Genomic DNA, 18,787 nt, shown 5'->3' with positions numbered 1-18,787 from the left:
ACACACACACACACACACACACCAGTTCTATCGCTGCCGTCTGCTGACACCTAGCGGCCAATCCTTTACCTGCAGGCGCAGTTCAATAGCCTGAGGAAAACCTCCCTGAACACACTGTACTTTATGACAGATTTAAATCATTTCATGCATATTTAATCACCGCTGATATTTTTATTGGTGTTTTATTGCCCCCTTTCATATTTTTAATATTGTAATTTCTACAACGTGCACCACGTCCTGTGTCTCATTTAACTTCTTTTCATGTATTAATATTTTCTAAATACAAACACAAAACTATGATCAACATCAGCTCCATTGATTTTGAACCAGATGTTTTTCTTTTATTTTTACTGGCACACACACTGCAGGCAATTTGCAGTAGTGTTCAATCAAGAGAAACTATTCACCGCAGGCAGCCGTCAACTCAATGTGTGTTTTCAATGTTCCCAAATTTTGGTAAAGCTGTCTGGCATTGCATAACTATTGTGCCTAAAAACAGTCATTGCATAATGACACATATTATGTAACAACAACATGTCTTGACCCTCCTGTGGGTCAGGAAGGTCAAGAAGGCCCTACACTAATTTGCTTCTTTCCTTTCATACTAGATGTATTGTCATTTTTTTCTCCACATCTGTTCCTGCTATCCCTTTCTTTCACCTTATCTGAAAACACTTAGCATTGCTAGATTAAGTGTTTTTACAGAGGTCATGCAAAGCAATGTCCTCTAAGTCTCTCCTTAAATAAGCTGGCAGGAGAGACGTTTCCTTGTGTTTTCCTAAGTGACAGCAGAAGCTAATCATGAATTTTCTTTTCTTCCTTCCCTCCTCTGCTTTTCTCCTCCTCTCCTCCTCCTCTGCAGGCAGCTTCAGGAGCTGCAGAAGCAGAAAGAGATGGAGCGCGAGCGTCAAGAGAGGGAGCGTCAGGAGCGCGAGCGCCTGGAGCGGGAGATGGTAGAGCGCGAGCGACAGGAGCGCGAACGTCAGGAACTCGAACGTCAGGAGAAGGAGGCGCAGGCGGAGAGAGAGCGACTGGAACGGGAACGCCAGGAGCAGCAGGAGCGCGCTGAGCGCGAGCTGATGGAGAGGGAGAAGGCGGAGAGAGAGCGAATGGAGAGGGAGCAGCAGGAGCCATTGGACAGAGAGCAGCAGGACTGGGAAAGAGGGAGACGCATCTCCAACGCTGGTGAGTGATGCCCATTGGTATCTGCACACACACACACAAACAAACACACAATCATTTAACACTAAACCAAATGCTGCCTTGACTTAATATTTGATTATTGAGTAATGGAGAGAGCAGCTTACTTTCTTTATATATTTATTAATGGGTGAAGTTTCCTGTTTTGACTCTGTGTAAAATCTGTAAAGTTTAGACTAAGTTGAATTTCAGTTTGTTTAACGTGTGTCGAAGACGAGGACGTCTCCTCTGCTGTTCATCAACTGTTTGACTAACGTGAACAGACTAACTATCTCTACTAAATAGCATCGTTTGGACCAATTATTTTATGTTTTCTGCTCTTGCTTGATGCTTTGTAGCTTTGACCCATTTTTCTACTTCCTGTGTGCATTGCATTGTGGGAGAATAGGGTCCATCACTAATACGCTCACATATCACCTGATGTTTCATGTTTTTTTTGTATCGTGATGCAGGAATTAGAATTTAAATTTTCCTGATAATTTGAATTCTTTTAATTTAACCAAATTAACTTTAAAAACTATAAAATGTACAGAAGGAATAGGGTCTATATGTGTCAACCTTTTTTGTGTTTTAATCCCTTTTAAAACATGCAGTACATAATTGCCTATCAGTCAAAAGTAATATTCTCTGAAAATAAAATTCTCTGTAACTGTAGGAAATGTTTGCACATTAACTATTGAGAAAAAAATATTTAAAGAGAAACCATACAACATCACAAAACATTTGCTTTTCTCAAATGTGTCTATCTTTTAAATCCCTGCTTTGCATGCAGGATTTTATTCTGTCTCTTCTGGCGTGAACTTTGACACATTACCTACTCCAACTCTGCTCAGATGTAGTTTGTTTCGTGGCGATAGCACACATATTTCATGTAAGGCATCGATTTGAACAGCATTGAAATTTCTAGCTTGTTGGTTTGAGGAAGCTGCTGCTGATTGTAAATCTATTTGATGGTGCAGAAGAACACGGTAACCCCTCCAGCCCAGAAAGTCAATTTTAATGCTGGACACGAAACATCAGAGATGGACATCTTTTGGTCTCCTTTGCCTTACCCAGTCAGTGCCTTCATTATTAGCTACCTTTTTCAGTGCTGACTTACAGTATGGCCCACATTGCTCATCTGCCCATCGGGTGGAAAAGCACTGTGAACAGATTGCCAAGGCAGTGGGCCATGGGGGAAATGACTGTCAGTCTACTCCAGTGATTTTAGGGTTGACTGCATTATTTTTTTAAAGAGCACTGCCAGCCTCTGCCACAGTTGAAAACATCTAATGGAGACATAATGATGGTGGCGTGCAGCACGTAATGAACAAATGTACTTTGGTTATGATCCCTGTTGGTGAATTTAGAAGCAGATTCGTTTAGATGATTTACAGCTGTTTGTTTTAATGTTTTAAAACACAAAAGATATTTTACCACATCTCAAATCCAGTAGCAGCAAGGTTAGCCACTGGAATGCTGGGATTGTCAAGAAGATCGATGCATGTGGTACAAATTGAAATCCGCTCGTGGTAAGGAATAGGTCAGTAGGGAAGGCAGAAGTGTGTGTTGTGCTTCACTGCTTATTACCATGCATGTATAAGCACACACACATACATACACACACGATTCAGTGGTGTTAGTAAGGGCTAAAAATACATCATCAGGGAGAATGCTGGTGAGACCCCCCCCAGGGATGATTGTGCGTTGTGTGTAGATGCTGCAGGAAATCATTTCACATGTCATGCACAATAACCCACTGAAAATAAGCACACACATGTTCTATTTGAACATACAAATCCATGTGTGTGTGTGTGTGTGTGTGTGTACGCGTGTGTTTGTGTGTGTGTGTGTGTGTGTGTGTGTGTGTGTGTGTGTGTGCGTGTGTGTGTGTGTGTGTGTGTGTGCACATCATAAACTTCACTGCTTGTGTTCTACTGTAGTCAGTGACGTGATGTGAATGACGATCCTACTGCTCACACCTTCTGAACACAAGTGTCTCTGTAACTGTGAAAGCTGTGCATTGTCACTTTTTTTCCCCACCATCACAACGTTGACTCACAACCTGTCCTGAGAAAAGTGGAACGGTCACAATTGTTCTCATATTCTTCTGAAACAGCCTTTTAATTTTGTAGATTTTAAGTTGTCTGAACAATTATGAAATGATTTTTCATTCAGTAACAGTGAAAGTGACCTGAACCATTTTCTGGATTCATTTAACTTTTTCTTTTTTTCCCCCCACTGTTTCATCTTCTCTTAGTGGGCAGTGACAGGGGAAACTTCAGTTGTGTCAGCATAGTTCTGCACACTGATTTAGAGCATTTGCACTTGAATTAATCAGCATTCACAAAATCGTAAAACATTTTTTGTCTTTTAATTAAAGCGATCTGGCGTATTTTTTCATCCTTGTTGCTTATCCTTTTTGGTGCATTTCCATGAATTCATGTTGGTTTGTTAAAAACCAGCCTGGCTTCAGTACTTGGGTATCTTGTTTTACGTGCATGTGTGCTTAATATTCTTGTGGGTCCATCACTGTGTGTAGGAAGAAGAAGAGGAGGAGTGAGGGGGATGAATACTGCAGGGGCAGGTTGATGGAAGTTGGAAAAGAGTGAGGAAGTTTTTATCAGTTTATTAGTTGTCTTGTGACTGTAGCACTGTTCCTGCTGCCTTCATGTGCGTGTCTGTGTGTGACAGTCAGGTCCAGATTGTGGTGTGTAAGTAGAGACTAGTTTGATTGCGATTACATCTGCGAAAAGAATTCTAATTCTGTCACAAGACTGTGACTGTGTAAAGTTCAATCAGAGCGAGTAAGTGGAACAGAAGGTGAACCCAGGATTAACATCAGTACACCATCCACACACACACCCAGAAAACATATAGCTGCTCCATGTAACATCATCCAGGCTGTGCTAAGTGCTAGAGGAGCTCATGAACAAATCAAGGTCATTAGTTAAAGAGGACTGGGGTGGATACAGAAACATGGGAGGCATTCAGGACACTGTCGGCACATTTTAATCATATAAAAAAAACAGTAAAATGATTCTTTGGTGAGGTGAATCAAATAATGAAAACCTGAATCAAGTGCCTTTATAAAGACTAAAATATCACACAACACGACCTATCACAAGACCGGAAAGCAGAACACACTGAAACAATAAAGTTTTTTTTTTAAAGAAACTAGATTTTTAAAAGAAAATGAGTACAAAAGATACAGATAAATGTTCAACAGAGACAGGTAACCAGTGACATTCATAACAATTATAATACTTTTAAATATATTCACATAAATATATTTCATGTATAAATCAGAGCACAATGTGAAGACCAGCTTTTAGAATATTTCTTCCTTTTACATACATATATCCAATATCTTAATTGTTATCAGTGGCAGTAGTAGTTGTAGCATTTACTAACTTATTAAGAAATACATGAAATGTGAGCAAATTCAACAGGAGAACAAGTCCTGGGTCTGCATCTTGATCAGAAACATCCATGCCGTTGTGGCTTCTGCATCTGATGTGACATTTGACATTTATATTTATCAGAGCTTTGTAAGCAATGAAATCACTTCGCTGTTCATCTTCCATCCTCTTCTCAGAGGGTAATGAGCTAAAGGCTAACTTCTAACTATTTACTGGCTGCTTTTTTAAACCTCCCATTTGTGGGTTGCTCACTTCACATCTCCTCAGACAGTGTCTGATTTTAACTTTAAACAGATTTTAACTGGCATACAGATCCGAACTTTCTGCGGGCAGAGAGTCCAGCATTTAGGGGTTAAATGATGGTTCCCATTCCTGTTGCCACAGGCAACAAGACTAAACTAATGCCCCTTAGTGTTTCCCCCTCCTCTTCTGTTACCATGGAAACGATGACTGCTTCATGTCTCTGGCTCTGTCCACGTGCTAACACACTAACATAGCATCACTCAGTCCTGGACATATACAGAATGGCTAATAGGACTTTGGTATAGCTCTGTGCTGGTTTTTCCTGCTTCATCTGCCCCCTTCTCTTTTCTCGCCCCTCCCTTCTTCCTACTCTCTATCCTGACCTGCTGTCTTTCCCTACTGTGTGCATGACGGCTGTTTCCTGTTTCCTTCTTTCTTCCTTCCGTTGCTCCTTCCCTTCTGTGCTCTCTTGTCTTTGGTTTGTCATTCATGTGGCGCTCTCTCAGCCTTCGAAAGCACTCTGTACTCTCCTACTCCTCAGGAGTACAGGACGTCCTCCACGCCCGTATCTCCATCCGCACCCACCTACCCAGCTCCCGGGGTGCCGTCGCCCTCCTCCACCACCCCCCCGACCCCGCCTCTAAGGCATTCCGCCTCCCGATTCGCCACCTCGCTTGGTTCTGCCTTCCATCCGGTCCTGCCTCACTACGCCACTGTACCGAGGCGTCAACAAGCCTTTCCCCAAGCCCCGCCTCCTCAGCCGGCCCCCGCCCCGGCTCTACCTCCTCCATCCAAATCTGTGGTGTGGTCAGCCTGCAACTTCACCCCCCTGCCGCCCTCGCCTCCTGTCATGATAAGCAGCCCCCCAGGGAAGGCTGCCGGTCCACGGCCGCTCATCCCCATCGCGGCGCCTTCCCCTCTCACCCAGAAGCCCCCGTCACCGGCCCCCAACGGCCCGCCCATGTTTCCCGCACCTTCACCCGTGACGATCCCACACAGCCACACCCCTCTCGGCATCGCCTGTCCAACTCCGCCACCCCCGCCCGCCACGCCCCCTCTCCTCTCCCCCATAGCCCACCCTCCGTCTTCCTCCTTCGTCTCGTCTCCCCCCTCCTCATCCCTGGCTCCCTCTCCCTCCACAGCACCCCCTGCCGCTGTAGCCGCTGCCACCTCCGCCTCTGCTGAACACCTCTCCCTCCCCGTGGGCCTGGGCCTGTCGGGGCCGGGGGAGCGGGACACAGCTGCAGGCCCAGAGCCCCACCCATCTCAGTGGGGCTCCAACTGTCAACCCCAGCCCCAGGGTAAGGCCTCCAGTCCAGACTGTCGTCTGTCTTTCTCACCGTCTCTCTCCCTTCTCTCTGACTCACACACTAACGGGGGGGTGGGGGATTTAAACGGGTCCAGTAACAGAATGAGTCCCTCCATGTGGACTGAGCGCTCCTGACACTAACAGCTCCTCTCCTGTGGGATCTTCTGTCACTGCTGTTCATGAACATGTTGCATGTGTGTGTCCGTCTGCTCAGACGCGTCGGCCGGCTGGCTGTTTTTTGGATAGAAAGTGTCTGTGGTCCTTCAGTTCAACCTGTGTGTGAATGTGTGTGTGTCTGTCATTGTGTTGCTTCAAATCACTGAAAGACGCCGACACACAACCGCTGCCTGCTCATGGGTCATTTTTCTTTATCGGTTTCCTTCTCAACCAAGGTTTCATCCCTTTGCTGATCTTATATTTTAGTTTCCATTTGTTTATGTCCTCTGTGTGTCTCTGGTCAGTGTTCAGTTACTCAGAGGTGTTTTAATGGTCTGTGATTCGCCTGTGAAAGCTGTTCCAGGGTCAGTCATTTTAATGACTGAATATAAATCTGTTATAAAAATAAAGTCAACACAATATTAACAGCATTTATATGCAAATAGATCAGGGCGGCACCAACCTCTGCACTGACTGACTCCCCTTTGGCTCTTTTTAGCCACAAGAGCTGTTCTAATGACCTTTGACCCCATTGACCCCCCCCCCCCCCAGACCAGCATTCTGAGAGCATCAGAACGCCGGCTTAGTATTGATCACAGCATAATGTGGTCACATTCTATCACAGGCAATTGATCACAGCTTAAGCTCTGTGATGGGAAAGACATAGTAGTGACATCATCAGATGTAACTGGGTCGTGTTTATAATGAGATCAGAAGTCAGATCTATTCAGATGGCCTCCATACAACAGCTGCCTGTGCTCCTTTGTTGTTCTTTGTGTTATTTTGAGTGTGTCATTGTGTGTGTGTGTGTGTGTGTGTGTGTGTGTGTGTGTGTGTGTGTGTGTGTGTGTGTGTGTGTGTGTGTGTCTAATTACACCAAACAGTTTGTGTTATCTATTTAAAGCTCAGCCAATCAGACGTACCTTCCAGATAAGACAGAACAAGTTATAAAGAGATGTATAATATTTGTCTTTATATTCGTTGTAGGTTTTTTTAATGGGATAAAGAGGTACAATCACTTTTACGTCTAACTTAACATGCTGTCACTACTGCTCACTGACACTGCATTAATCAGACTGGCTATGATGTTACAAGTCGTCACAAGTTCATTTTGCAATTTCATTTGACAGTTCACCATTATTTCACTACATGCTCAAGTCAAGCTGTTAAGTTTACCTGACAGACTCTCTGTCGTGCTGCAGTGATATTTAGCTTTCAGCAGCTTTACTAACAGGTTTACACTGAGATGCAGCTCTGGGGTCAGATTTAAGATGTGAAGAAATGATGCAACAGGTTTTTGTTCTCTGAAACTAATCCTCCGTCTTTGTGTCTCTCCCCTCCCCCCTGTCCTCTGTCCCATCAGACGTGGTGCAGACCCCGGGCTTGACCACCCCGACCCCTCCCCCACCACCTCCCTTGCCACCCATTTCCACTGTGACCTCTGCAGCCGCCACCCCGGCCGCCACCCCCACCACCCCGGCCGGCCACCCTCCTCCACCGCCTCCCCCACCGCTCCCTCCAACACTAACTCCAAGCGGGACACCCCCTCCTCCACCGGGCCCACCTCCTCCTCCCGGAGCCCCGCCCCCTCCTCCAGCACCCCCCCTTCCTGCCGGACTGTTCTCTCATTCAGAAGACCGTCCCGTCTCAGGTCTGGCTGCTGCCCTTGCTGGAGCCAAACTGCGCAAAGTGCCAAGGGTGAGCACCTGATTGGTTTTGGATCAATGGGCGACCTGATCATTCAAGCCTGAACTGGTATCGCTTTCTAGAAACCGCGACGACCAGTGTAAACACATACACCATTTGTTTGTCAGTGCTTTTGCAAAAAACCCCATTTTTTCTCAATATTACATTGTCGACACAATGAGGCTTCACTCGTTATGTTCTTATGACTGTCACTGAAACACACACACCATTTGTCAACAGCTCATCTCAGACTCGTGAGGTTTACATGTAATGCTGACAGACGTTGTGTGTCGATCCATGTGTTTAACACACGGGCCAACATGAAAATCAACAAATACACATTTTGTGCCTTTTGCGGTTTTTTTTGTAATAAGTCAAACAAAGAAAAGACCGAAAATGTTTCTGCACAACCTGTCTTCCAAAAATGTTGTGATGTTTCTTTGAAAAGAAACAAAATGTAATAATTTGCTAGTCTTTAAAAAACATTATATTCAGTCTATTATCTCATAACCTTCATTTATTTTTGTACATATCTATTTGAATAAATGCATTTTAATGTAATTAAATTCACCACCATGGCTTTAATCTGTATTTCACACACTTCTCTCTCCAGAGTGATGAGGCAGGGGCAGCTGTTGCAGCAGCTATGTTGGGGACTGGAGGGGCCGCAGGGGCCAAATCTGAAGCCAGAGGCAACGGCCCCCTGCCTGGAGGAGGAGGGCTTATGGAGGAGATGAGTGCCCTATTGGCCAGGAGGTAGAGACACATCACATGTTATTGTTAGCACCAGTTGCACTAATGATGTTTGTGATAATCTAAAAGTCGAAACAGCCCATTTTGAGTTGTTTTTATTTCATTGCATTGTTATTTATTTTGCTGGATGAAATATTTAAATTCCATTAATGTTACATTATATTGCATATACTCAGTAGATAAGAATGAAAGGAAGTGTTACACAGAAAACGGATTTGTGCTTTAGTGCAGCTACATCACAGAAATGTCTATGAGTGACATGCTTACATTGAAAGTTCACAAATGCTTTGCGCTGTGTTCCATGATTTAAACACATGACTAAACATGAACCTGACCCTGAGCTCCATGTCTTATAGGAGAAGAATCGCAGAGAAGGGCTCCTCACCTGAACCTGACCAGAGATCAGTGAGTGTCATCAAAGCTGCTCGGCCTTCTCTCATGCCTGTGTTTGATTTAGGTCCAATACGTCTTTACTTCCTGCCAACACACCACATTCCTGTCTGAAATCAGTCCTCAATCATGGCTCTATGTGATAGAAAGCTTGTGTTATAACACAAGCCTGTCTTTAATTTTATTTAATCAGGTGAGATTGATTGAGAACAACTTTTCAATCACAATGATGACCTGGCAAAGAAAAATGTCATAGTGTATAAACATGATATTTGTGATTTTATCACATCTTAGTTCGAGGCTGTGATGATGTGCTTACCTGATGTCTTTATAAGTCAATTTCATCAGCAGGTATCACACCCAGTATTCTACTTATCTGAGTTTCTCTGTGGTTGCTGTCTTTTGTTATCACCACTGCATTGTTTTTCAGCTGTAACCCATTGTCAGTAAAACTCAATACCATCAGCAGATGCAGATTAAAAGGCTTCCTCCTTGCCTTTTTTTTTCTGAGGAGCCTCATATGAAACATCTGCAGAAAGGGTTTAGTTTCTCTGGCTACCTTTCATTTTGCTCCAGGGTGCATACTTCTCATATTCACTATATTAAAAAAAACATTTCTCACATGGAAACAGTTGCTGAGTCAATTTCTTACTATTACAAAATTCCATAGCATGCACATGACAGTAGTTTATGACGTACAGACAAACCTCGGTTTCCAACCACAATTCATTCCGGAAGGCTGTTCGAATACCAATTTGTTCGAATTCCAAATACATTTTTCCCATTGCAAATAATGTAAATTATCTTAATCCGTTCCAAGACACTAGAAAACTACCTTTTTTCAACATAATATGTTATTTCATAATGTCATTTATATATCAGATTGTATAGTAATGAAACATATCAAAGAAATGTAAAAGAAAGAAGCAAACACGAGAAAGAAAGAAGAAAACATCGACGTAATCAGGTTAGCCTAAGGTACGAGTTACCGTCGTCTTTTGGGCAGAAGTTTACAGTACCGTAACTCGCACCATAGGCAATGGACTGCAAATTAAGTGAAAAATTATTGAATACAGTAAACTAAAAGAAAAAGCACATTGCCGTCACGTTTCTCTCGACTTTTCTCGCCTTTTCTCGCGCTTGGCGGCAAGAAATAATAATCATCATCATAATAATAATAATAATAATAATAATTCGATTTATATAGCACTTTTCTTGACACTCAAAGACGCTTTACATTGGATCCATTATTCATATATTCCTCACTCATACTTGGTGATGGTAGACTACGTGTGTAGCCACAGACGCCCTGGGGCAGACTGACGGAGGCGTGGCTGCCAGTCTGCGCCTACGGCCCCTCCGACCACCAGCGCAACAATCACACACATTCACACACCGGCGAGTGCCCCACTGGAGGCAAGGAGGGTAAAGTGTCTAGCCCAAGGACACAACGACAAATGATTTGACAGGGGCGGGAATCAAACTGCCGATCTTGAATCACTGGACGACCCGCTCTACCACTGAGCCACGGTCGCCCCCAAAAGGCATTTGTTTCGCGTTCGACTTCCAAATTTTGTTTGACTTCTAAGACAAAAAAATTCTGAATTTTTTGGTCGAATTCCGATTTGTTCGATGTCTAAAGCGTTCAAAAACCAAGGTTTGCTTGTACACCTCAGTAAAATGTATTTTTGTTAAATTTTATACTCCATCCAAAGATGACTGTTGTATCATCAATGGAAAACATAAGTCCTTCTTATTGTTTTCTGTTTTCAATAAGATATCCATGATCTTTGATCATTACCTCATGAGTGTCATTCTCCTCTCTGACCTTTGACCTCTGTCCAACAGGAGGAGGGCGAGATTAACACAACCCCTAAAGTGTCAGCCTGTAGCACACCAGGTGAGTGTCAAGAGAGAACCGACACACCAAGGAAGCTCCACCAACAACAGCAGAATTTCAAATGTATCTTCCTTCTGGTGACGGAGATCAAAGTTAGAACAGAATTCATCAGGTTTACAGTTTTCAGCAAATCTGCTGAAAACTTAAAAAACTTACTTTGTCTTATAATTTACAAAGCAAATTGTTTTTTGTTAAAATTTGTCCTGTTTTTATGTTATTTTTTTTTCTCCAGACATGCCCAGAAAGCCATGGGAAAGAACAAACACCATGAACGGTAGCAAATCTCCAGTTATCGGAAGGTACACCACCCACCGTCTTCACGTGTATTTAACTTCTGCTTTGTCAGTTGTGGCTGCGCTTTAATTAAATTACATATCGTCTATGTTTTTAGTAAGTTTTATTTTGTTTGAATATATTTTGTCAAATTGCCCATTCCATTGCCAGCAGTGATGCTACTAAACTTCACTTTTCCCGTGAAAAAAAGAGACCCTATTGAAGCATTAGCATCAGCTAGCTTTAGCATGATGCACTGCTGGGGCCGTTTAGCACTGGCTAACATCACTAAAGCTTAATTATGCCTTCATGTGCACGTTTGACGACAGGGATGACCCGGAAAACATACATTTTCACACTTTGCCTTCCGAACATCTCAAGATATAGAAAGAGCTTAAAAGATTTTATTGTGGGTTTAAACATCTGGATATTTACAAGAAGGATAAATCAGTTTGGGCGTCACTGACCCGTGGTCATACAGATAATTCTACGCTATAATTTGTTAAGTCAGTGTCTCTGCTGCTCACACAGACGAGAGTCTCCGTGGAGAAATGCCTTGGGAGCAGAATCCTCCAACAGGTATAGAGAAAGGCGCTGGATATTTTGAGAAATCTTTTTTCTTGAAAACAGTCTCCTTTTTTTTTCCAAGCGAGGTTTGCTGTGCTGGACTTGGTTTTGCTGGAGAGGAGTTATTTTCAAATGCTTGTACAAGATGTTTGGAATGAATCCTGTGTTGTCCCTCTTTTCTATTCTAAATTTACCAATCTATGGGTCCTAGCTTTGTCTTATTTTTTTTGTTTTGTTTTGTTTTTTTACTTGTGGCCATGTGTTGTTTCCTAAAACAGTCACTGCCTGCCTGTTGAGTTCCTCCCGCGACCCAGTCCTGAATTTTGCATGCTGCTCTGCAAATTGTTTTCATTTTTTCTTCAGAAAAAGGAAATCCATATTAGTGCGTCACACAGTGTGCAACCACCATATCACACACCCAGACATGAAAACGGGGGTACGCCCAGCTCAGAGTAGTCACAGTATGGCATTATCATAGTAGAGCCAGAGCAGAGGCAACAGGCGTACCCAGATAAGGGCTCACTGGGTGTAGGTGCGTACTTGTGCAACTACAGTGAGTTTGTGTGTGCGTGTGTGTGTGTGCGCGCACCCACATGCATGACAGATGATACCAGATGGGCATCTTCTATTCCAGTTTATTAAAAGTACTTGAAACGTTTTTGCTTTGTTAAAAAATATTTTCAAGTCCCTGAAATAAATGTAAAAACCATTTTCTCTGTAAAGAAATAACTAATTTATAATTTGTGTAAATGATATTTAAATTAACTCCAACCATAAAAGATTGTCTCTTTTCAAGCCTGAGCTTAGAAATTTCTCCCACATAATAATTATCCTCATCGTTTGAGAGCTTTTATCCAACCGAGTCCATCACTAATGAGAAACCTGCTGCCGACCTCATTTCCTTTTCTTTCACTTCCTGTTTCACTTCCTCTGAAAAAGCAATTGGCTGCTGTGTGAGCTTTGCTGCTGATGACTTGCATAGAGCGGCGAGTTTTCTCACTGCAGCTGCATCAACGGGGTCTCTTTGCTTATTGTTGGCGTCTTCCTGGCTTATCGCTTTTCTACAGATGTGTGAAGGAGAAAAATGGTACCAGGAAGCCAAGCTGCACCTTTAATGAATTGTAAGAGGATGTGACAGAAGAAATCGATTTACATAAGTCGTGTTCTCATCTTGTTTCAAACTTTGCTCAGACCTTTTGTGTTTATATGCATGTCTAGGTGAGTGATCACCTCCCTCTCCCGTATGTGTGTTAATGCTATGACCCGGATTTGGTTCCTAACAACAATTTTGAAATCAGTTTAATTTGTACTAATAGGAAACAATTATAAAAAAAGATGAAGAAAGAACTCTCTTGCATTTGATTTCCAATCATAGAAGCAGTTTGTTTTTACATCATTTATTGACTTGAAGAGATAATTCCCCACCAGATTTTAGTCACCAGATGTTAGTACGGTTGAGTTCCAGTTAAGAGATCACCTCAGGCTTCCCTCTTCTCCTGTGATATATTTTTGCTATCACTGTCTCCCATTGCAGGCCTAAATCCACTCCTACACCTACTGCATCCTTAAGTGCCAATGGTGTGCCAACAGAAGCTGTTGACTATGACAGATTGAAACAGGTAGGTGACATCTCCATCTGCCTGTTCACAGATTGTAAGATAAATTCTAATTTCATCCCTGTGTAATATGGGTGGGATGTTTTACTATCCCAACCAACAATGATTCCCTCTTGTTGATGGATATATAAATGAAGGATCTGAGTCCACGAGACGTTTTTGGATCTTCGCTGCAAAACCATTGTCCTAAATAATTCAATGTAAAAATAACATAAAACATAAAATACTTCATGCAACCACATATCACACAGTCTCCAGCCGATGGTCTACACACATTTCTTTCATTTGAACTTCCTGTCACCTCTTAGATAAACACACACCCTGTCTGAAAATGCTGGATGAGATGAGAACATTCTAGCTGAAGGCTACATAGCATATAGAGAGAGATCAACAACAGACAGATTTTGGTTGATCTTCTTGAACTTTACTTGCCTTTTATATTAACTCAGGTTCTTTGAAATATGAGCATCATGGAGACATTTAATGTTTTGTATTTAATTTGATTTATGAAACTGTTTCTTCTTCAGATTTTGTTAAGACATCTCTCAGTCAGTCTTTATTACTTTGTCACCCTTAGTGTTGATCACAGCGTTAATGTAAAACATGTTTTTAATGTCTTGCTGTCATTAGGGAATCTCAAATCCTAATCTCACAGGGATTAGCATCCCAAAAGAGAACATGAAGGACCAACCTTCATCAGTTGGTTGTTCTCCCAACTAGTCTGTTGGTATGACTTCTCAATGTCATGTGACCGTCCACAAGACTGACTCTTCTCTTAGTCTGATTACATTTCTATGGAAGGGTGACTTGTTTTGCTTTTCAGGATATTCTGGATGAGATGAGGAAGGAGCTGTCAAAACTAAAAGAAGAGCTCATTGACGGTAAATATTATCGAAACAAGCATGAAGTCCTTCATGAGAAATCAACCTTCACATATCAGTCTGCATCGAGCACAACAGAGCAACCGCACAGCCATTTTTTTCCTGTTTCATCCCTCTATTTGCTGTTGTTTTCTAGGGTTAAAGTTTCATGTAGGTTTTTACACGTCAAAGCTGATCTCAAGTCAGTAACAACCATGTTTCTGTTTTTGTCCTCAGCTATCAGGGAGGAGCTGGGCAAGTCCAGCACGGCCTAGAGGATCCATCGCCCTCTTTTCACGGCAGCCACTTCCCCTCGACCCGACAGAAAACTCTTAAGACATGACAACACAACAACGCGACTGAGATGGTGAACAGCAGCAGACAGGGTGGCAGTGGGAGGCTTGTGAATCTGATAGCTTTGATTCACAGAATCTGTTCCACGAAGGCTGGTGCCTTTCTGACCACCCAGACTCCTTCTCCCACTGAGGGCATCGCATCCTTGAGGACAGTGCACGGTCTGAAAGAGAAGCTGAAGTCTTTATGCAAAGACGATGTCCCTCTCTTTGTCCTATCATAGCAAGAGAAAACAATACTCTACAATGATACTGTATTAACCAATTGCGCATAAATGACATGATGCTGAGTCAGAAACTCGGAAATAAGACAGCATGTTTTATCAAGAGGGTTTGAAGATACAGTAGAAGGAAGGTGGGAAAGGAAAATAAACCTTTTTCCCATAATGCCATAGGGGTAGCGTGCATGTGTGAGCGTGTGTGAGTGTGTATGGGGGACTGACAGACTCTGGTGAGGTCCACCACTGCAGGACACTGTAATGCTTGTCTTCCTCAAATACTATTTTAACCAGAATATGTACAAAAGAAGAGAAAAAAGTTATTTAGAACAAACTATCTATCAAACCTGTCTGTTTAAGTGTAGATCTATGGCCATATCAAGTAGCTCAATAATCCAACCTTTACAGAGGATTTTCTCGTCTGTCGCCTCTTCGCTGGGCGAGGTGTAACCCTCCTGAGGCGAGCGCTATGTGCCGTCATCTCTTTGTTCATACCAGACGACACACGGAGGATAGCTGCCTGTAAGACAGCAGCCATTGTAGCTCTCTACCAAACTTTATCTGTCAACAGGAAGTGCTGATTTGCTCATCACGGCCAGACGTGTAGATAAAATCGACTTGTTACTTTTTGATTTGAAGACTCTCCCTCTTCCTCCTCCTCCTCCTCTCCTGGTCACTTGTCACACTGAGGCATTCCGTTGTGTGTTTTCTCCACACGGCGAGGGTCACAAGTCTGCCACGAAAATGCATTAACTGTCACAAATTTAATTACAAGCAATAAGTGTAGCATCTACTTGAAGGCCCAGTCACTCTAGTCCCACCCATCATTTATTTGTGTCTGTCTGTCCTTTTTTGGCCCTCCTGAGCACCCATTGGACAATGTCACTGTGTGACAAGATATAAGCCTCTTCAGCAGAGCTCTGTGAAGCTGAAGGCTGACATGAAACCGTGTCAGAGCAACACTGTAGGACATAATTTCATGTAATAACACCATTTATTCTCCGTTATTCTGTTTAAAATCCAAGGACACTGTATCTTACTGGAGCCGATGAGATTTTGTTTGCCTTTTATATATCTTTATTTTATAACAGTAATTAAGTAAAACTCTTAAAAAGAGCACAGAACAACCCTAAATAAGAGACGCTGTCCATCCGAGCACATGAATGTGCCATTTATTTTCACCAGTGCTTAGGAACGACATGTTCACTTCACTTATTTTTCTTTGCCTTTTTCCTATGCCTCCTTAAAATTAGAAATCACATGCAACATGTCTTTTACTTCCATTCAAGTTCATTTGCTAAAGCTTGTTTGGACCTTAAAACCCCAAAATCATTAGTCAAGGTAACAGATAAAAACGTGACATCCTGAGGAGGGATAAGTAGGATTTACTCCAAATTGTATGTGGTGCATTCATGGAGAGAAAGGTCGTTCCTTTTGAATTGTGCTGTGAACTACGCATTCAATGTTTGTCTATTCAAATGATAACTGCCAGTCAAAAAAAATGATTGCACCAACTCTGCAATGTTAAGATCTATTATTAAATAACCATCTGACTGTTGGATGTGTAGCAACTCTAATCATGTATTTCCACAGTCTTATTCACCAACTCCTATGTAAAACTGACTTAAAATAGACATTATGTGTCATCCATGTCACAGTTCAAATGGGATCAAGACAACATTTCTCTTATGACTTGTTTGTTTTTCTGGCTAACTTTCATAACAACACTATTTTAAAATTAGAGGTGAAGTGCCCCTTTAATTTTTGATCCTTTCATCCAGATCACACTTTGTTTGTGTCGCAGGATCCTAGTGAAAAGTTTGTCAATCAGTGACTGTTGGATCTCATTCAACACAATTGTGTTCAAGGGCTTGGATGTTATGGCTTTGCCGCAAAAGATTTCAGTGTCTCTTGTTTTCTTCTTACGATTGACTCGAATTAGTTGAAAACACTGACATTTGAGAAATGAATTCAATTCTGGTTCAGACACACAGATGCTACAGTCCTTTGGCTTGAGTGTTTGCAGGAGGTCTCGGCATCTCGTTCAGGTTTCAGGTCGGTTTCAGCTCTCTGTGCATCATCTTTTGTAAAAACGGAGACATCCAGAGAGTTTATAAAGTTGCACTTTAAGATAAAAACCCACAGAGCAATCCATCGTCCTCTGACAGCAGCTGCTCAGAGCCTCTGTCGATCGCGACACGCCTGTCACCAAAGGATTCAACTCAACAGTCTCCTGCTAAAAGTATCACTCTTTAACGTCTTTCTTATTTTTATATCATTTTGTCAAGAGATTAAAAAAAGGGAGATTTCCGCCTTTATATTGAATCCTTTGTATGTTTTGATTAAGAAAAGTTTGTTTCTCTGTGAAGCTACGTGGTTTGTGCCTTGTTGCATTTAATATGATGTAAAGATGAGTAGTAATAATATCAAGGGACTGTCATTACGATCGCCTGCCGTCGTTACTTTATCTTTCTTTTTTCCCATCCTGGTCATATTACTTTGAAGGGAGAGTGTAATGTCTTTGGTACTTATCCCCAAAAAGAAAACATCTTTATTTTTTACATATATGTGATTTATTTCCATATGGTTGTAAGGTTGCTTTTCTTACAGCTTGGAAGTACAATCAAACCTTTGGGACATGAGGCCTATAAGGGTTCAAAACCGATCTGCACTCTTAAGAAGAATTTTCTGAAGCCCTGTTTGGAAGTCCAGCTGTGTCTGTCTGGCTGCAGTGTCCTGTGTTCCCTCATCCTATTTAAATGTCACAGACAGTTTGTATTCAGCCGCTTCGCTTCCTTTACACACTTACAAATCTGTTTTGTCCTCTGCAGTGAGGTTTGCAACATGTTAATGTCAGATCGCTGATGGAAACGTTTTTCGTTATCCGTAAACCCAGTGCTCTGGTGAGGGAACTCAGATTGTGAATTTACAGGAATATTTGCAGTTTAATTTTGGTTGTAGCAAGTTTCACAGATGGGTTTCCAAACTTAGTCTTGTATCATCTGCATTGTACCATACTGTTCTTATGTTAATTAGTCTTTTCTTACATGCTAACATATTGTTTTTGTTTGAGCAAATAAAATAAAAATTGCAATAAAAGACCGGAAGTTATTTCTTTTTTAAATCTCGCTTTTCTGACGTAAAACTAAAACCTTCAAGTTGATGCTTTCTCCCATGATGATTGAACTCCAGGTGTATTTCATTCAACACAACAGTAAAGTCAGTCAGTATCTACAAAACCTCTGATGTTTTTGACTGAATGTAGGTGAGTTTTATTTCTCATGAATTAATTTCTTCCATTTTTTAAGAGGAAGATTGTTTTGTTTCATCTCTGAAATATTGCAGTATCTAGTTTGATAAGGTCAACCTCTGCTCGACTGTCCAGTAAGCAACATGTCTAGTGTTCCACATTCACGCTTGGTGGAGAACAAGAAAAGGAAAACAAGTGTAAACAAGCCTGCGTGATGTGCATGCCATTCTGCATGCCTTCCTTCATGTGATGCAGCGTCAAATGATGACAGACCTGAGTTCAGGACCAAGGTTTGACCCTGCAATACTACAGTTTCTTGTTCACACTGTCAGAACTCAGCTACAAAGAATATCCTCAGGTGATGTCGCACTGACCCTCTCCACGAGTCAGATGCATCACATAATGTTTGAAATTAGTTCATCTCTTTTCAATTGTGTCATTTTTCTTTTCATTCTTGCACAACTATATTTTGGAGATATTTTGCTCGTCTGTGTTTACTGAAGCATCCAGTTCCAGCTCAACAATCCATCACATTCCGCTCCCTTTTTCTGTTTTTGTGTGCTTAGAATACAAGCATCTCTACTCTAGTGAGTGATGCATGACAAGAGGAAC

General features: G+C 42.0%; 1 protein-coding gene across 8 annotated transcripts in view; it reads left to right on the top strand.

Moving 5' to 3' along the window:
* Nucleotides 1-18,024, top strand: part of enah (ENAH actin regulator) — a 90,762-nt gene extending 72,738 nt beyond the window's left edge. For 4 of the 8 annotated variants that reach the window (XM_068342128.1, XM_068342127.1, XM_068342126.1 and 1 more), the window contains exons 5-15: nt 863-1,185; nt 5,351-6,145; nt 7,673-8,007; nt 8,609-8,751; nt 9,105-9,153; nt 10,987-11,038; nt 11,271-11,337; nt 11,843-11,890; nt 13,413-13,497; nt 14,318-14,375; nt 14,592-18,024. In XM_068342128.1, coding sequence (XP_068198229.1) covers nt 863-1,185; nt 5,351-6,145; nt 7,673-8,007; nt 8,609-8,751; nt 9,105-9,153; nt 10,987-11,038; nt 11,271-11,337; nt 11,843-11,890; nt 13,413-13,497; nt 14,318-14,375; nt 14,592-14,629 — 1,993 coding nt within the window. In that variant the 3' untranslated portion in view covers nt 14,630-18,024. The remainder of the gene's footprint in view (nt 1-862; nt 1,186-5,350; nt 6,146-7,672; nt 8,008-8,608; nt 8,752-9,104; nt 9,154-10,986; nt 11,039-11,270; nt 11,338-11,842; nt 11,891-13,412; nt 13,498-14,317; nt 14,376-14,591) is intronic. The other 4 variants (XM_068342129.1, XM_068342131.1, XM_068342130.1 and 1 more) reach the window with 4 other exon arrangements.
* The last annotated feature ends 763 nt before the right edge of the window (nt 18,025-18,787 follow it).

Source organism: Antennarius striatus, chromosome 19 (genome assembly GCF_040054535.1).
Source record: "Antennarius striatus isolate MH-2024 chromosome 19, ASM4005453v1, whole genome shotgun sequence".
Taxonomy (NCBI): Eukaryota; Metazoa; Chordata; class Actinopteri; order Lophiiformes; family Antennariidae; genus Antennarius; species Antennarius striatus.
The sequence above is the reverse complement of the archived record's forward strand: the minus strand, read 5'-3'. Positions and strand labels throughout refer to the sequence as shown.